The following is a 17,476-nucleotide window of genomic DNA, read 5'->3' as shown; positions in this document are numbered from 1 at the left end:
TGGAGCTGACAATGCCGAATCTCTCGGCGACTGCTTCCCATTCCCAATGCAGTCCTTGGCTTGATCTCAAAGGAGAGGGTGTCTCTCTCTCTCCGGAAATCCCAGGTTACATTACCCTGATGACACAGGGTTGCGGAGCGGTGAAGTTCCACTTATCTCCCGTGAACAGTGGAGGTCATGCAGGGCGCATTGCTGCTTATAGCTGCAGCAGATGTTGGACTGCCAGGCTTGGGCTAGTCCCTCCCCCTCTGGGCTAGAGCTTACCCTCAGGGTTCCAGTCCTCATTGAGACATGACTGGGCTTACGACTCTGGCTTTCGTAGCTTCAGCAAAGGGATCTCCTTTGCTGGTTCCTCGAGCAGCTCGGGGAGCTGGCTTCTTTCCGTGTTGCAGAGGCCTCTAGTATGCTTGCATGTGGGAGTGAGAAGACTTGGGGGCGCTGCAAGCTTACGTAGCTTGAGCAAAGCAAGAGGAAGCAAAAGGAGAGAGCAAATTGGTAAACAAGTGAGGTAATACTTAGATTTCTTGAGGCTGGATCTGGCCAGTGGGCACTCTTGTCAACAACCTGCTTTAACCTATGGAAAGCCAGAAGCTAGAATTATGCCCTTAGATGGAAAGAGCATGAGCATGCCATGCAATGGGTGCATGTAGTTGTTTACCCCTTAGGGAGACACGCTGGCGCCTAGGCCTTTGTCCCCCACTCTGGAAAGAAGGGTGGAAGGGGGGACTTTCCAAAACATGTTGGGACAAGTTCGCTGGTATTTGGGGGCATAATTCTAGGCATAGGGTGCCTTCACCACAGCTCACCAGTCCAAGAAAGAGAGAGAACTGCTGGAGAGAATCCAACGGAGAGCCACAAGGATGACTAGGGCACTTGAGCATCTCCCATATGAGGAGAGACTGAGATCCCTGGGGCTATTTAGTCTTGAGAAGAGAAGACTGAGAAGGGATCTCATCAATGTGTATAAATATCTGAGGGGTGGGTGTCAAGTGGAGAGGGCCAGGCTCTTTTCAGTGGTTCACAGTGGTAAGAAACAACAGATTCAAGCTTTATGTGATGGTTTTGAGACTGTCTTTTTAATTTTTCTTCACAAAGTTTGAGCAGAGAAAGTGAAAGAATGTAAATAAATCACTACTGGGTGTAAGAAAGCAAAATAATGATTATGCTAAACACTTTCATTGGAGAGACAGAAATGTTTAAGAACTACTACTCAAAACAAGGCTGGGGAGTTGGGCAGGCTCAGCTTGCTCGGCTTCTGTCTGCCTGCTTCTTCTTTTCTGGTTCTGAGGAGAAGCTTCTTTACAGTGAGAGTGACAGAGCACTGGAACAGGCTGCCCAGGGGGGTTGTGGAGTCTACCCTAAGTGATCCTGCTCTGGCAGGGAGGTTGGACCCGATGATCTCTTGAGGTCCCTTCCAGCCTCTGATATACTGAGATACTGTGTGATACTTTAGAACTACATTCCCTTATTTCCACCTCAGGAATACTCATTTCCTTTCTCTAAAAATCTGTCATTACATATATGGTGTTGAGGGGTTTTTGTTCAAAATCAATCATTTGTAGTGATCGATAAAATAAATTTATATATATTCATATAGTAGGTCTTTTCAGTATTAAAATTACCCACTTCTTTGAATATTTGTTTTAAGTTGTTCAAGGGGGATAGATTTTCATAGAAATCTTTGGTTTTTAACGTACTTTAACTTTCCAAGATAATTGAAAAAAATATTTAGTTTTTCTATATTACCACAAGCATGACTACAGTCACTTTGAAATTCTTTTGGTCTATGCCAAAAAAAAAAACCCAAACAAAAACAAAACCAGCTTTAGAAAACAGATTTCTCTTCTATACTTCTTTTTTCTAGTCAAATCTATGAGTTACAAAAGTTTTTGTAACTCTTCCAAATTTCTAAACTGTTATCAAAGTAATAAAGTAACCAAATACTAATATAAAATATTACTTTTAGATATGTCCTTTACCTTTTACACTTCGCTTAAGAGTTCTCTGTCAGTGTATAGGGGCTGAGTGCCTGTGGGGAGACAGACTGTGCCATGTTCATTCTTCTATATCCAAAGCCAGCAACACCTGAGTGTCTCAGTTAAAGCTGCATGACAGGCAGCTTAGCATGATGCTTTATTGAGTTGTTTAGGATGATCTGTAACTTTATGTATAAAACTGGGATGCTTTGGGGTTATCTAAACTTGACACTGCTGGAAGTGCAGGATGGTAATTTTTAGCTCTCTGATTGAGGGCTTGATGAGCAAATTTTTTTAATTCATTGATCTTGCTGCAGACCTGTTCCACTGCACTCTGAGCTAGTCTGTCCTGGTGTGGTCTGAAGGGATGATTTGAAGAGCTCTGGGTCTAAACAGAGAAGCCAGGTCTGTCCAGGTTGGTGAGGCTACCCCTGTTGTGGTATAAAATATCATGAAAACAGTGAAAGAATGACTGCTCAGAAAAACTGTATAAGGGGATAGTGCTGTCATAAAATTAATGAAAAAAAGCATCTGAGGAAAGGGTTATAAAATGAAAAGAACGAGTTACGGCATTAAATGAACATTGTAGATGTGGGAGAAGGGAAGTTTTACAGACAGAGGAAATGGTTTTATACTTCCATGTTTGTATGAAAATTATTCACAGTATGCTGGGAATTTGCTTAGCTAACCAATAATTCAGTAAATTCTTGGACAGGAGAACTGGATGAAGTACGGAAACATAATTTTTGTGTGAATGGGTCGATGAGAAGAAAGGAAGTTGGCAGAAAATGACATCTCCCTGTGTTGGCTCTCACAAGAGCCTGAGGGATAGTCACAGCAAGTTTCAGGGCACAAATAACTAAATGAACTGTAAGATTTACAACAAATCAGGCATCCAGTAAGATACAGCTGAGTTGCCTGCAGAACATTGGCCTTGGCTTTTTAACTTCAAGATTAGAATCAGAGGAGCACAGAAACACCTCAGCTTTCTTAAGATACACACAACTTTTAGGAAGCCCTGTGGAAAATTGTTGTGAGGAGGGCATTCCTGAACTGTTTACTTACCACATTTCTGATAAAGATCAAAACTGACAGGATCATGAGATGAACTTTGAAAATGTCTATTACTCAATATGTACAGATACCCATGTGCATGTTTACAGCAGTGGCATAGCAGGACTGAATTATCAAACAGCATTTAATATATCCATGAATTTTGTAATTCAAACTTTGAGCATCTCCTATTTAATTGAAGGAATATAAACAATCTAGATCCCTAATTTCTTCGTTTGTGAGATTAACTGCATAGGAGCAGATGTATTTTCTCTTTTCTTTCCTCTCTGTCATCCTGTTTCCTTTCTATTTCCTTTCATATATATGAAGTTTCTCTTTAGCTCTGTAAGAAGTGAAAATAGTAGCCATGCCTTTTTTTACTGTGGGAGCAAGATCTGTCATTGAATTCTATCTCCTGTAAAAACTCAACTTTCCACACTATATGCCTCTCTCCTTGATTTCCTACTTAGAAGAGAATGCATCTGTATGACAGGAGATCCTGGTCAGAAAGTGAGAGCTGATCTCAGACATAGCCAGAGCTATTACCATGGAGGACTGTGAATATTAAGCAGCTGATCCTGTGTTGGAGTCTATGTTCTTTGGGGAGCCAGAGCACTGAGGTGATATGTTCATGATGACCTGAGTTGCTTTGCAAAGTGTGCTGCTGAGCTTTGCACCCATTTTGTTAGGCTATTTGCCTTCAGTCCCAGGTATGTTCCTGATGATACCCACTAAAATTAGATGGGGTGGAACACAAGCTTCAGCCCAATTATAAGTCTCATCCTGGAAGGGTCTCAGTAGTTTCTTGGAGAGCAACACCCATTGGTTTATGTAGAAATAATTATCTCTCAGCACCTCAGGGAAAAATCACGTTTTTATCAGCTTACAATTTCACACACAAATTCAGCACATAATATATCTTTATCAGATCTATGCTCAGATTCTTTCATTAACTATCCTGCTTTTGCAAAAAGGACCAGGAGTATTCTAAGTGTATTCTGAAAAGACTTTTCCTTTCAGAAAGTATTTGTGATTGTAAAAGCTGAAGTAGCCTGTCAGCCTAAGACCTAGCTTTTAATACCAAAGACTGCATGTCCAAAAATGTCTTTCAGAAAATCATCAAGCTTGAAGACGTACTAATAAACTTTTTTGTCCTTTCCAGAATTTCTACTTCTTACTGTAATAAACTTATGTTCTAAGTTAATCAGCCTCTTCTGAACTTTATTTTGGGCATTCTATTGTACAAAGCATAATTTTGCACAAAAGACACGTTCTGTTGTGTTCCTGATTGTTCTTTTCTTTAAGTAACTTGAAAGAATCATTTCATCACAATAATTCTGAGTATAGCAGAAACTAATAAAATGTAATTGCACATGAATTCCAAGTAGATAAGGTTATTTATATTTAAACACTAATAAAGACCATTTTTTTTCTGAATATCAACAAAAACCATTTAAACTTAATCTTCCTTTACTGAGTTTGTGAGTTGAACTCAGTCCTACAATTTCAGTTTCCGTATACCACTTGTTAATTAAACACAGCCAAATGCTTCAGTCTTACCTATTTATGTCATTCACAGGACATTACCAAAATCTATCTAGCAATAACATTCAGAAAATCATTAAAACAATCTACCTGCTAGAATGAAAATGGCTCATGAATCCATCATTTTCTTGCTCATTACAGTCTTGATTTTCAAAGTAGATTATTTTTGTCTCATGTCTGTTCTCATTAAATCTTTCTGCAAAAGTTATTATATGAAAATGCAGTGGTGTACTTCAGGTTTCCTAAAAGTGAATCAGATCTCTTTGTCTATTTTGCATTTTTAAAGATTTTTTTTTAATTTTCAGAGAAATTAAATATGTAACTATGTACCTATGTCTCTGTGTCTAAATCATTTCATAGAAAAAGACACTTTTCTTGTTAAGTATTTTACCACATACACATTTCATCTGGTAATGTTTAACTTCTGACCATGTTTGCCTTCAGAGCAGAGAAGAAAGAACTGCAATACTATCAACACTGTTCTTGTTAACATCAGTCTGTGGCTTCTGATAAGTTTAAATTGCTTTGTCACCTTTGCCTCTACATAGTATGTTCAGAATTCTGCCTGGAACAGACCAGTATTCAATGACATTCTGAGAGGAAGGAGGCTGGGGACTGGATACTTTGCCATTTTCAAGAAGTGCATAATTCAGCCCTTCTTTCTGGCATTCGCTTTCCTCAGTTTTGTGCTAAAAGATTTCAAGGGCTCTGTAACAAGGCTCTGAAGATTCATTAAGACACAAGGGACTGATAAGCAAAATACAGACATGGTAAAATTTTTAAGGTTGTTGTATGTAACAGAAAAGGGCATGCATTCATTTGGAGTGAACAGAGAAGCAATGAAGGGCTGGGGTAAAGATAGCTCTTCTATTTGAGCCTTGTACGTTCCCTTTCCTCGCTCCTACTGAGGAATCTAGATCTTTTCCAAACCTTTCAATGTCCCTCATCCACTCAAAGGACTCATTCACAAGAACTGGTTAAATATACTCATGAGCACATTGTTCTTGTGAAGGGAATTACAGGCATGTTAGCAGGAGGCTAAACAACCTCGTTCCTTCAACCAATCCTCATCAGACTTGTTCTCTAGACCTTTCACCAGCTGCAATGACCTTCTTTAGACCTTCCTTATGAACGGACATGCAGGTTTTCCAGACCATAGCCAGCTAATTAGAAGAACATGGCTTTCTTTAAGAGACAGGCAGCAATCAAGGGCTGCAAAAGGAATTCAGGCAATTCCAGATCAATGACTCCCAAGAATTAAGGAGATTATGCCCACTTCTCATTCTAGACATCTGATTGAAAGGGACAGCCTTTGACTCCATGCAGCACCTACCTAATGCTAGACCAGTTTCTTGGCTATTTAGCAGGCCTGTGTGTTATGGAGGACGACCTTGCCAAGGGCCAGATTTTCAAAGTCCAAATGGAAATACTTAGTACCACTCTGAAAGACGGAAGTGGATTTGATGATCTCTAGAGTTTCCTTATAATTGCATCCTTTATGATTCTGTAGGCATTAAGCAAAGTTTTCAAAAGACCTGAAGAAATTCCCCACTGATTTCTATAGGATTTAGTCACTTAACCTGCTTAAATTCTTTTGAACATTTTGTTAGGTACTTACCAACAACTTACAGTCTATCATTCCATCACTCTTTTTATTTTTGTTGCTTTCATTTCGATAAAGCCACAGCTCTTTAAGCCAAAGCAGAATTGAAGCTTTGATGTATCACATATTGTGCTGACTCTTCATATTTTCCCTAGAAGCTGTACATATTTAAATAACAATGTCATACCTAACAAGCTGTTCATTCTGGAAGTCTGCATAAACTATCAGTTGTCATCCAACATAGTCCAAACTGAAACAGAAGCGTTGGATAATTTTTTTTTCCTTGCCTGGAATTTCTGGCATGATGTAGAAGACTATTCCCATATGGTCCTGCAGTTGCCGATAAAAGATTGCTATCAACAGTACTAAGCTAAAATTCCTAATTTTCATACAGCACTTAAGAAATTGTGTTAGAAAAATATATTGCATTTTTTTACCCCCCCATTTGTCAACCAATCATTTCAGACATTTATATCTCATTATTAACTTGCGACCTTGTCTCACCTTCTGTTGTGAACTCCCACTAACGCTTGTCTCTCCTGCCAACTCTGCAGTGGCCTGATGCAAAAATAATACACTACATCACCACAGTTTTGTCTGTTGATAGCATGCAATTCTATGTCAAATTCAAGTTGAAAATGATTGCTTTATGCAATGCTTGCTTAGGTTTGTGCACTGAAAAAATGTGACTAGCCAAATATATGAAAACCTTGGTAATGAATAATAACATTTTTCTAGGCTCGAAACCACTGAGCTGTATCTTAGCTGCTATAATTTGGCATAGATCCCCCTGAAATCAGCAGTGCTGTGCCAATACACCTAGGCTGTAGGACTGGTCCACAGTCATTAGCTTTCACTTAGCAAAGATATCATCCTTTGTTTCTTTGCTTCTAATCTTATGTCAAGGATTTTTATTTTCCATGGTAGAAGGCCTGGATTCTTTAAATATACTACTAAATAAATGTTGTCACTTAAAATGTCTGCAGTACCTTGTCGAAGCACCGGGTGGCACTTGCAGAGCAACAATGTTCTGTGATTTAGCCTCTTTTACAACAGTTAAAGTGGTTTATTGCTTTGTCCTTGTCATTTTGGACTAAGGGGATCTCATAGGATGTAGCATTCAGATCGAGTTCACACTAACAGGACTGAGCCATTTCATCTGTCTGAAGTCTGTCCTGCCAACAGCAGCAGTGATGGCTGCCAGCACTTGGGGATGAAGCACCTGCCTGTCGATTTCCTAGTTCTGTGTCTGCGGGCACATCTGTGTGAATAAACTCAGAGGAAAGTGAGATACAAGGCATGAGCTTTAGTCATGGTTTCTCAGGAGCAGACATTTTCCATCTAAAACTTTTTCATCCAGGAAATATTATCAATAATTTGCTGACCTGTCACAGCTGTTCCTTAGAGGTTAAAGTAGCTTGCAGGAGTTCTTTTAAATGTTTTGTGGGAAACATACTTAACAGTAATCAGATGCTATTAGGTGATTTCAGGACAGTGTTGTGTGCTAAAAACTAATGCTTTATACTAGGAAGCCATATGACACTGTTAATTTTGTACTGGGTGTACTTATAGGCTGCATAACAAAGTAAATAAATAATGTCTAATTTAAGATACACTGAGGGTGTCCTCACAGTATATGACAGTCTGCAATAAAAAACTCAGCAGGCTAAAGAGATACACCCTAAACAAACCTCAGTAGAATATACTATACTTATTTAAATCCACATCATCTGATCAAGTAATGTCTTTTGTACGTTAACACTGCTTATAATTTCCTCTGCAACACCAAAGAACTCGGCAGATATCACAAGTTTTAATTGCCAGTCTCCTTCTACACCAGCATGCAGCATCTAGACATTATTAAACAAAATGCTGATCACCACCTTCGTTTTCTTTTTGTACAATTGCACTGCATTTTCCTGGTGTGCTATGCAAATTTTGAAAAATAAATGGGAAGCAGTTTGTTTTATTTATCTCATATAGAAATAATGAGACATTTTAAAAATCTGTAGTAGTGCTTGATTTTCTTCAGCATGCATATTGACATGCATGTTACTCTCTGACTGACTGCTGACTCCTTTAAACATGATAAATTCATCAGCCGTGTGTATCTAAAAATATTATCTCATATCCCTTCTTCTGGATATTTTAAACTTAAGATAAATTCACCTGGGTTCTGTTGAAGTAAGGACTCCTAAATCCTAAAGAGCATCAGTAGGCAGCACATGTTCTTTTTCCCTGATGTTTGATGTGATTGCGATTATTCTAAAGCAATTATTTATAACAGGAAAAAAACCAGCTGAAACAAAGCAGTTGTTTTTTCCAACTTTATTATTCCCAGAAGTTTGATGTTCCTAGCTGAAACCTAAAAAAAATTATTACTTAACTCCTTGCAAAAGGATAGATACCTCTGTGGCTTGCAGGTTTATTTCTACAGTCCTGATAAGGGGAAAAATCGGTTAATTAACTTCACTGACATTAAAAGAAAGAAGACGTGAAAGAGCTGCCATTGCTTTCACTATTGTCAGTTATATCTAAACCCATAATAAGGTCCCATTCTGATAAATCCAGTAAACCTGTGCTGAGGTACTGCAAATGAGTTAAAGCCTATACAAATATATTTCAATATATGAAATATTTCCTGCTACACAATATTTAATATAATGGCTTATCTCATCCTGTGATTTTATGTTGACTGTATCAAAGCAATTGAACAATTGTTTTTAGTTTTTATTCAAATACTCAACAATCCCCTTACTATTTTGTAAATCTTAACAGAAATTTCAATACCTTATTATCAAAGCTACATTCTGAAGTGTCACATACTTCAGTTTTCAAGTTGTAATTTTTTTTAAGGAACGCGCAGAATAACAAAATAATGGTGTCTTCAAATAATCTCTTCCTTACTTCTGTAAGCTGTAGAGAGATGTGTTGGGACTTGGAAAAAGTTAAAGGTGCCCCACTTAAAAAAGCAGGGATTGGAAAAGAGGTTATAGCTTGCTGTTGTTACAGGTGTGGCTTAAAAAGCAGTAGCCATTTTAATGATAGTCTGTATAATCGGCAAGTTCTAAGTTATTTTCTAGGCTTCTTTCTATCTCCAAAGAGATCTTACTGTGAATCAGAGTCACTCTGAGTCGTGAGAGGTGTTCTTGCAAAATTATTTGTAGAATGACTCTGAATCTGAGGTAGTGTCTTAGAAATCTATTACTCACATCCATAGCTCAGACACCAAGCAGTTAAATAAATCCAACAGTTATAATAAATATTTTAAAGTAATGTGATTAGAGATTCCATTTCAGATCAGTTAAAAGCAGGGCACACATTGCTAGGAGCTCCCAAATCTCTCTCACCCATTTGTTTCAAGAAACAATCTCCCAAACAGTTGGCAGAGTTAAGTCTTGCTAGGTGCCAGAAGCTTTCTGTTCATCACAAATTCAATGCTTCAGCTAAATTCTTCAGCTGTGATAAGTTCCTTGATTTGAAATGTTTATTAATCACTTGTTTGGGAATTAAATGCTTATTTTTTCATGTATCTCAGTGCTTTCATTTAATGATCAGGAAGTCTTATTCACAAGGATATGCCTATAACACTGTTCATGACCAGAGGCAAGCACAAGGACATTTTGCTCACCGCATTTTGTCCCTCTTACATTAGGGAAGGAAAAAAAAGGGGGCCTATTTTCATCTCACCTAGCTCTAGGGACTAAAATCGTACATCTAAACTTTGTTAGCTGGCTCTTCTTGTATCATCCGGAGTATGATACAGCCTAGTCAAAATCTGAAGGGGAGTAGTAGCAAGAACTAAAGATAAGAGAGCCAGAAAAGAAAAGAAATCTGTAATAAAGGGAATTACATTCATGCTCGTCAACAAAACTAGCTGCTTCTTTCTACCCAGCATTAGCTCGGGATTGGGACAGTAAAGAGAAAAGCTGCAAGACCAGGCTGGGATCTTAGACATGTCTCAAAGAATATGCTCTATGTGACCATTTTGATCTTTTCCACCATCCTTTTCCCGAAGAGAACACCTATGCTACAGATTGTGAAAAATGGCTTTATGATAGAGAACGTTAGATGTTTAACTTTACATACACTCAGCATCATAATGTTCCATTAGTCCACCACATAAACATGTTGTATTTCACATCAATTAAAAATGCACTCTCTTTTTCTTCATTTTGTAGCTCCGTAAATGTGTTTTCAGCATCAGAGCAAGAAATCTTCTGGAAAAAGAGACAGCAATCAATAAAATTCTAAGGTAAGACCTAGCAGTGATTTGAGATTGTTTGACTGTCATCTGATTTCTCAAGACCTTGTTTTTCATGAATGTTACTGTATGTATAATATTAATGATAGTGTATCCTTTTGTAGGATGTCTGTTGACTTCATTATACATAATACAATTTTAACTTGTTCTTTTCCCTTATATTCTTTCTCTTCAGTGTGTATTTGGATTCTGTGTCTTGCAGAAAGATCATGTTTCAGCTCTTTTCATTCTTCCTTCTAAATTAACCAAAAAATGTTTTTTCATAAGAAATATTATTTTGCCTAAAGAATTCTGGCCTAGTTCTTGTGTATATACACACATAAATATTTGTGGGGGCTGCACACTATAAAGCATAGGCTACACCTAATCATAATCCAAAGTAGGAAATGTACAATCAAGAACATTTCAGAACTGTGACTTCAGTGGAAGGATTCCCTAAAAGTGTTAATTGTGATCTTTCTTTTTGGTATTCTGTATCAAATAAGTCCTCACCACGATAAGTAAATAATGCAAACCCAAGTCTCTAATACCCATTTCTAGAGTTATCATATGGATAACCCCATCCTGCAGTTTTTCATGCCACTATTGGTTATACGTTAGAATGCTTGTCACTGAAACAAAGTATGTTAACAATGGCCACAATTTATAGATCATTCTCTTTTTTATATTTACATTCTCACCAAAGTAGGTACAACTCCAGATTATTGTGAATGAGTGGTCCCAGGTAAATATGAATGGAAATAATTGATCTGAGAAGGACACCTCTGGGTTCAGATTAAGTAGGGCACTGTTTTATGAGGAGTGCTGCACTAGGAATTCAGTGTGATGTCTGAATTACAAAGTTGCTTGAAAACTGCCTAGTAATTACATGTCATGTGAGAAATATTACAACTCTAGTTCTTTTTAATACTCTATGGGAATACAGCACAGGGAGAATGATAGAACTTAATGTGAAACTATCTGTCTTTAAACCCATGGTAATGAAAACATGAACAATTACTAATTCAAATGAATATTCTTTGTCAAGATCGAGAATTGTAACTACAAGACCATAAGTATTCAATTTTTAAAAAATTTAGAGCTCTATTTGTAAGCACTTCTTTCAGTTTCGTGAATATAGCTTGATTTTACAGGTATTGGTGTTAACAGATAGATAAATACAAATCTCTTTGTCCTAATCAAAAAAACTTTTTAAATTGTGGTTTTAGATACAGGCTTCACGGCGATGTTTCAGTAAAACATTTATAATGATATTCTATGTTATGTTACAACTGTGAAATGTTATTTACATCTCTAGTGTTACACACATGTAAGTTTATTTGGCATGTTTTATTATACCACAGGGGGAACACGCAGATCTCCAATCTTCCTCATTCCTCCACAAGTGAACACGAACCTCTCTAAAACTTCACAGAGGTGGTGTAGGAAGGTGAAAAGGACAATTTTAGCTAATAAAAAAAAGAGGCAAATTTTCCAACATTATTCAAAGAAAGCTCAAAACATTTTGACCTGTTAAAGTTACATGAAGATGTACCAAATCATTGAATACTTATTTATTTGTTTGCTTGCTTAACTTCAATTTGCAAACCACTACATTTTTAAAACTGTGGTGCAGTGATTGTCCCTGGTGTGGGATTCGCATCCAGACTACCAGATCTTCCTGTGAGCTAAGTGACCATCTAATGAACAGAGGTCTAATTGATACAGGCAGATGAGCCCAGTGAGATCTTTAATGAACTGCTTTGGCTTTAGATGCGCACTTTATGATTAATTGAATAGCTTCCAAACATCATTAATTCAATTAATTGATTGAGTATTCAGTGCTCTTGTCCACATATGGACATGTAGTAAAGTATGTCCAAAACATCCTTTTGAGAATGGCAGGCAATACAGAAATTTCTAGAGGACCTATATTGTACTGGAAGTAAGGCAAAATACTCCAAGGCATGATAGATGGCACTGGCCACCTCTGTACAACCAATTTAATTGAGTCCTACATCTCCCTTGATTATGAGGGAAGTCAGTACACATGGCCCACATATAGAGCCACTGAGAGACAGCACATAAGTGCAGGTGTCTACAATAAGAAAACAAATCCTATTGTAGACTTTGAAATGGACAATTATGCAGTTCTGAAAACTTCATGGCATGTGCCCTCTTTTTCAAAAGACCCCAGATTTACAACTCTAGGTGTCTATAAACAGCTAAGAACTGTCTAGCACGTCTTTTACTAAGAGTTAATACATGGAAGATTAAGGAACTAATTCCCATCAAATGGAAAATGCCAGGAGAGAGAGAATCAAAAGTAGCCATGGCCTTTTCCGCACAGCATCTTTGTCTCTGAAAATATAAAGTTTCTTTGCTGTCACTTAATAAAAAATTCTGATATATCCACATTGTTGTACATTTGACATTTCATTAGTTCTCTGTTGACTTTAGCAGGAGCTGCAGGGCTTCCAGAGTTATTGAGAATGAGGTAGTGCATATAAATTCTAAACATGGATTTAGTAATCTAACTTAGGCAGAGATCATAGACAATATTAACAATCATTCTACAGATGTTACCCTTTATGAATGCCCATTCTGTATAGTATAAGTAATAATCAAATAAGTAATTTTGTTCATTAGGCAGATAATTTATTGATTGAACATTTGATATTCTCTTTCGTTACGGACATTAAGAGTTTATGTATCTTGATATTCAAGTAACCTGTGTACAAGAACAGAAAAAGTGTGCAAGCCGCTTTTTGATGTCAAGAAAATAATTTATAGGTGTTGAAAGCAGAGCACAATAATTTATATTTACAGAGAAAAAGAGATGTATTACGGGTTTTTTTTGTCACAGCAAGGAGCCTCTATAAGGAAGTCAGACCCCAGAACTTTCCATTGTCTCTGCTGAGGAAAAACTGGATTGTCATTTTAATGGAGTTACATAGAATCTATTTTTATGAAACGTTTTTCATCTGTTTCTTTCTTGTTTGTTTTTTTTTTCAAGGAAAGTGCCCAGGTATTCAGGTGATACCGCTATTGTCTTCTGACAGTGTTGTGTCATATCATCCTCCATAATATAATGCTTATGAGCCATTGGATTAAAATATTGATGATTTGTCTGAGATGTATTTCATAAGATATACAGTAATTTTCTTAAGTGGCGTGATGCTTCAGTTCCCTACAGTGTAACCTAATGCCTTCTCTAACAAACATAGCACAATGGGTTTTTTTACATTTCTGGTGTGATTGGCGGCGATGATACTAGAATGGCAACTGTACTTTTAATGTTCCCTTCTTTACTGTTGAGAAACTGGTTTTACTGCTGGTTAGTGCATTGCTTGATGATTTTCACACTCAGTGAAGTCTTGAGATACCCTACAATCTACAGCAAACTGAAATAATATCAAAGACGTGGAGAAGGTTCATCAGATGACTGGTTATGTTGCAGAGTGGGGACCACAGCATTGGAAATATATTTTCATGGAAAGTCCATTGCTTTTTCATTGTAATTGTCTGTTAAGTTGTGCACTTGCTTCCTAGAAAGCCAAGATGACTTGTCTGAACAAGGTACCTCAGAAATTATAATTTATACTTAAAACTCTGTATCATCATCACTATATTTCTTCTCAGGGCCTGCACTAGACAACGCATGCTGAGTGGATCCTTTGAGGGGCAGCCAGCAAAGGAAAGATCAATACTTAGTGTCCAGCATCATATACGACAAGAACGCAGGTAAACATGGACAGAAAGGATGACTTTAAAACATTTTTAAATAAAGGTGACAAAAAGAATTACATTTGATCAATAGCCAACATGAAAAACTGAGATTGCTTACTTGTACAAAGAACTAAATTCTACATTCTTTGTTGTAAGCATAATGAAATTCATTGTGCTATATTAATGGGGAAAATGCCTTTTTATTTCAAATGTCATTTCTTTCACTGACTACAAAGCTATTGATTTGAAGATCAGAAAGAAAGAACTTGTCTTATGTTAGACCAGACTGAAAACAGTTGAAGGACATATGAGCTTCTGATGCTGGCAAGAGAAAAATGATAAGAATTTGAGATACTTGAGTGACTGAAGGTGGCTTTATAATGGCTATCCTATAAAGGTCAAAATTTCATCTTGAGATGTATCGTTAAATTGATTATGGTTGTTTCAGGTCACTGAGACATGGTTCCAACAGCCAGCGAATCAGCAGAGGAAAATCTCTTGAAACGTTGACTCAAGATGTAAGTCCTCATCGAAAAGATGGTTTCAATTTGAGAATATAAGAAATATGTACTACATAGTAAATGTTTGTGCAAGACTAACTTCTATATATGATCTTGTTTGTGATTTGTCTTTTTAAATCTTGCAAGAAAATCATAAAACTCTAACTGCATTAGAATTATCCTCAAAGTAATTTACATGGTTATTTCACTTGCAGACTTACTGGTTTTAAAACACTTACTATGATAGATTCACTGAAGCTGTAGACACTACATTAAGAACACAACAATTGCTACCCAGGATACCTTAAATACCTTAAAGTCTGGAATTACACAAATCACTCAAGCTGGCAAAACAGCACTTCAAAAAAAAACAGCACTTCAAAATTTCTGATGGGAGTTTAACAATATTTTTCAAACGTCAGCAGTTCATTAAAAATCTCACTGGGCAGCAGAACTGTCAGGAAAAAGAAAAAAAAGACTAAAAGGGATAACAGTCATCATAGACTTCATTGTGGTACAGTTTCATACAGTTAAGTGCATTTTCACTTCTGAAATTCTTAGTATTTTATGGATCTCTGTGACTAGGAAAATTCATGGGACAATATTATTTCCCTTCATTTCCAGACTATGCTTTATACTTAAAAATGACTGCATGAGAAGTAATTAATCACATATCATAGACCACAGAATGATAGGGGTTTTAAGGGACCTCTGGACATCATCTAGTCCAACTCCTCTGCCACAGCAGGCTCACCTGCTGCACAGGAACCAGGTGGGAATCCAGGTGGGTCCAGAGATGGAAACTCCAAAAACTTCTCTGGGCATCCTTTTACAGTGCTCTACCACCCTCAAAGTAAAGAAGTTCCTCCTCATATTTAGAAGTTCCTCCTCATATTTAGGTAAAATCTCCTATATTCAGGTTTGTGCCCATTATCTCTTATCACTGGTCACTACCCTTCATTGTGGTGGAAACTGTAGGTAACTGTCTTTTAAAGCATATGGGGCTTTGCTTGTGTCCAATAGAATTATCCCTCCAGGACCACTCCAAAAACTCACTTAACTCTGAATAGTAGAACTGACTGTATCCTCCATTGGATGAGCTCAGACAGTGTCCTCCTTTCCACTCCCTGCTCCCTGTGCTTGGCAGTCACTACCTGTATGTTCTGCACAACTCACCGTCTGACAACACATGCAGCTGGGTAGAGAAGTTGAAAGGGTGTCTAAAGCCTTTTCTTTCCCAGTATTTGCCCATAGTAAATTGGATGCTATTCATTCCAGTTCAGACAGATCGGCTGAGCGTGCAGGACCTTTGCTGTTAAAAGTTGCGTTGGATAGGACTTCATAGATTACATCAAAAGTGAAATTAACCTTGAAATCCCATAGGTACAAAATAAAGTACAATATGCTTGATGTGTTGCGCATTTGCAAGTAAAAGATTTTTCATTTGTGTCTTTCTATATCGTATCTTGCTTTCATCTGAAACATTATAAAACAACAACCTGCAGACCTCATTTAAAAGGAATCATTTTGCTTCTAGCACTCCAATACAGTGAGATACAGAAATGCACAGAGAGAAGACAGTGAGATAAAGATGATCCAAGAAAAAAAAGAACAAGCTGAAATGAAAAGGTATTTAAAAATCAAAAGTCTGAGCATAGACATTTTTGTATTGAGTATTATCTTTATGGAGTAAAAAGTGTCGAGAGTCATGATGAAAAAAGAACACAACATAAGGGATATTTTTCCCAGGTATAATGCACATCACTTAATAATTTACATTCTGTCTTTTAAAAGAAAAGTCCAGGAAGAGGAGCTGCGAGAGAATCATCCATATTTTGATAAGCCACTTTTCATAGTTGGTCGTGAGCACAGATTCAGGAATTTCTGCCGAGTTGTGGTACGAGCGCGCTTCAATGCGTAAGTTTATTCCATATCAACAATTGGTACCAACAATTGGTACCAATTGCTTTCATGACCTCAGAAATCTAGGTTTATCCTTTATTTTTAAATGACAACTGAGTATAATGTGGTCATCCTACAAGCTGGCAGTCAGCTGCTTAGTTGTGCTGTAGGAAGAAAGGAAGCACTAAAAAGCTGTGTAAGGGCCGCCATGTTTGAGCATTCTAACCTGCTGACATGGGAGAAGACTGTGGTGAAACCACAGGCATAAACTGAGAGGAGAGGGTCATGTTTTTTACACCTATATTTAGTCCTTGGGGAATCAGATTGCTATTCCTTTCCTATTCTTTGTCATAGGGGAGAAAGTCTTTATACTCCAACTGTTACTCAAAGATTGAGCATAGGTGGTAATACAAAGACTCCTTATCCCATAATTAGAGACCCAGAATGGGATGGGGAAGTGTTCAGCTGTGGGACATTTAAAGGGAAAAACTGAGACCAAGTGAAAACCAGGAAGACTCAGTAAATAAACTAGAGGTGTATGCAAGTGTAGTAGATATAGATCTACTTAAAAGCAGCTTGATGTAAAATCATCTTATAGCTCTGTCTATAGCAAGCACTCTAATTTTGGAGGGTTAATGCAAGTCACCTTGCAAACCAACATCATTAGACACAAGATAGCTCAGGGCTGTGAGCTTGATACTTGGAAGACCTGTTTTCAGATTTTCACTATGCCTTTTAACAAATTACTTCTAAATACAGCAGCAGGAAGGTTAGATACTCAGGTTTACAATAGCCATATTTAAGTGTTCTACTAGTATTACAGAAGCACATCCTTGAATTAGGCACCTACTTTCCTATGCAACTGCTAGCCTGATTGTGATTCGCTAGATCATGAAGCAGCTGCTAAATTAAAACAGCACAACAA

At 37.3% G+C, this 17,476-nt stretch overlaps 1 protein-coding gene across 2 annotated transcripts in view; it reads left to right on the top strand.

Moving 5' to 3' along the window:
• The window catches only part of NALCN (sodium leak channel, non-selective), a 217,427-nt gene that overhangs the window by 167,046 nt on the left and 32,905 nt on the right, over positions 1-17,476 (top strand). For both annotated transcript variants that reach the window (XM_054400249.1, XM_054400241.1), the window contains 5 exons: positions 10,359-10,432; positions 14,063-14,164; positions 14,598-14,667; positions 16,187-16,278; positions 16,444-16,566. In XM_054400249.1, coding sequence (XP_054256224.1) covers positions 10,359-10,432; positions 14,063-14,164; positions 14,598-14,667; positions 16,187-16,278; positions 16,444-16,566 — 461 coding nt within the window. The remainder of the gene's footprint in view (positions 1-10,358; positions 10,433-14,062; positions 14,165-14,597; positions 14,668-16,186; positions 16,279-16,443; positions 16,567-17,476) is intronic.

This window comes from Indicator indicator, chromosome 1 (genome assembly GCF_027791375.1).
Source record: "Indicator indicator isolate 239-I01 chromosome 1, UM_Iind_1.1, whole genome shotgun sequence".
Taxonomy (NCBI): Eukaryota; Metazoa; Chordata; class Aves; order Piciformes; family Indicatoridae; genus Indicator; species Indicator indicator.
The sequence above is the reverse complement of the archived record's forward strand: the minus strand, read 5'-3'. Positions and strand labels throughout refer to the sequence as shown.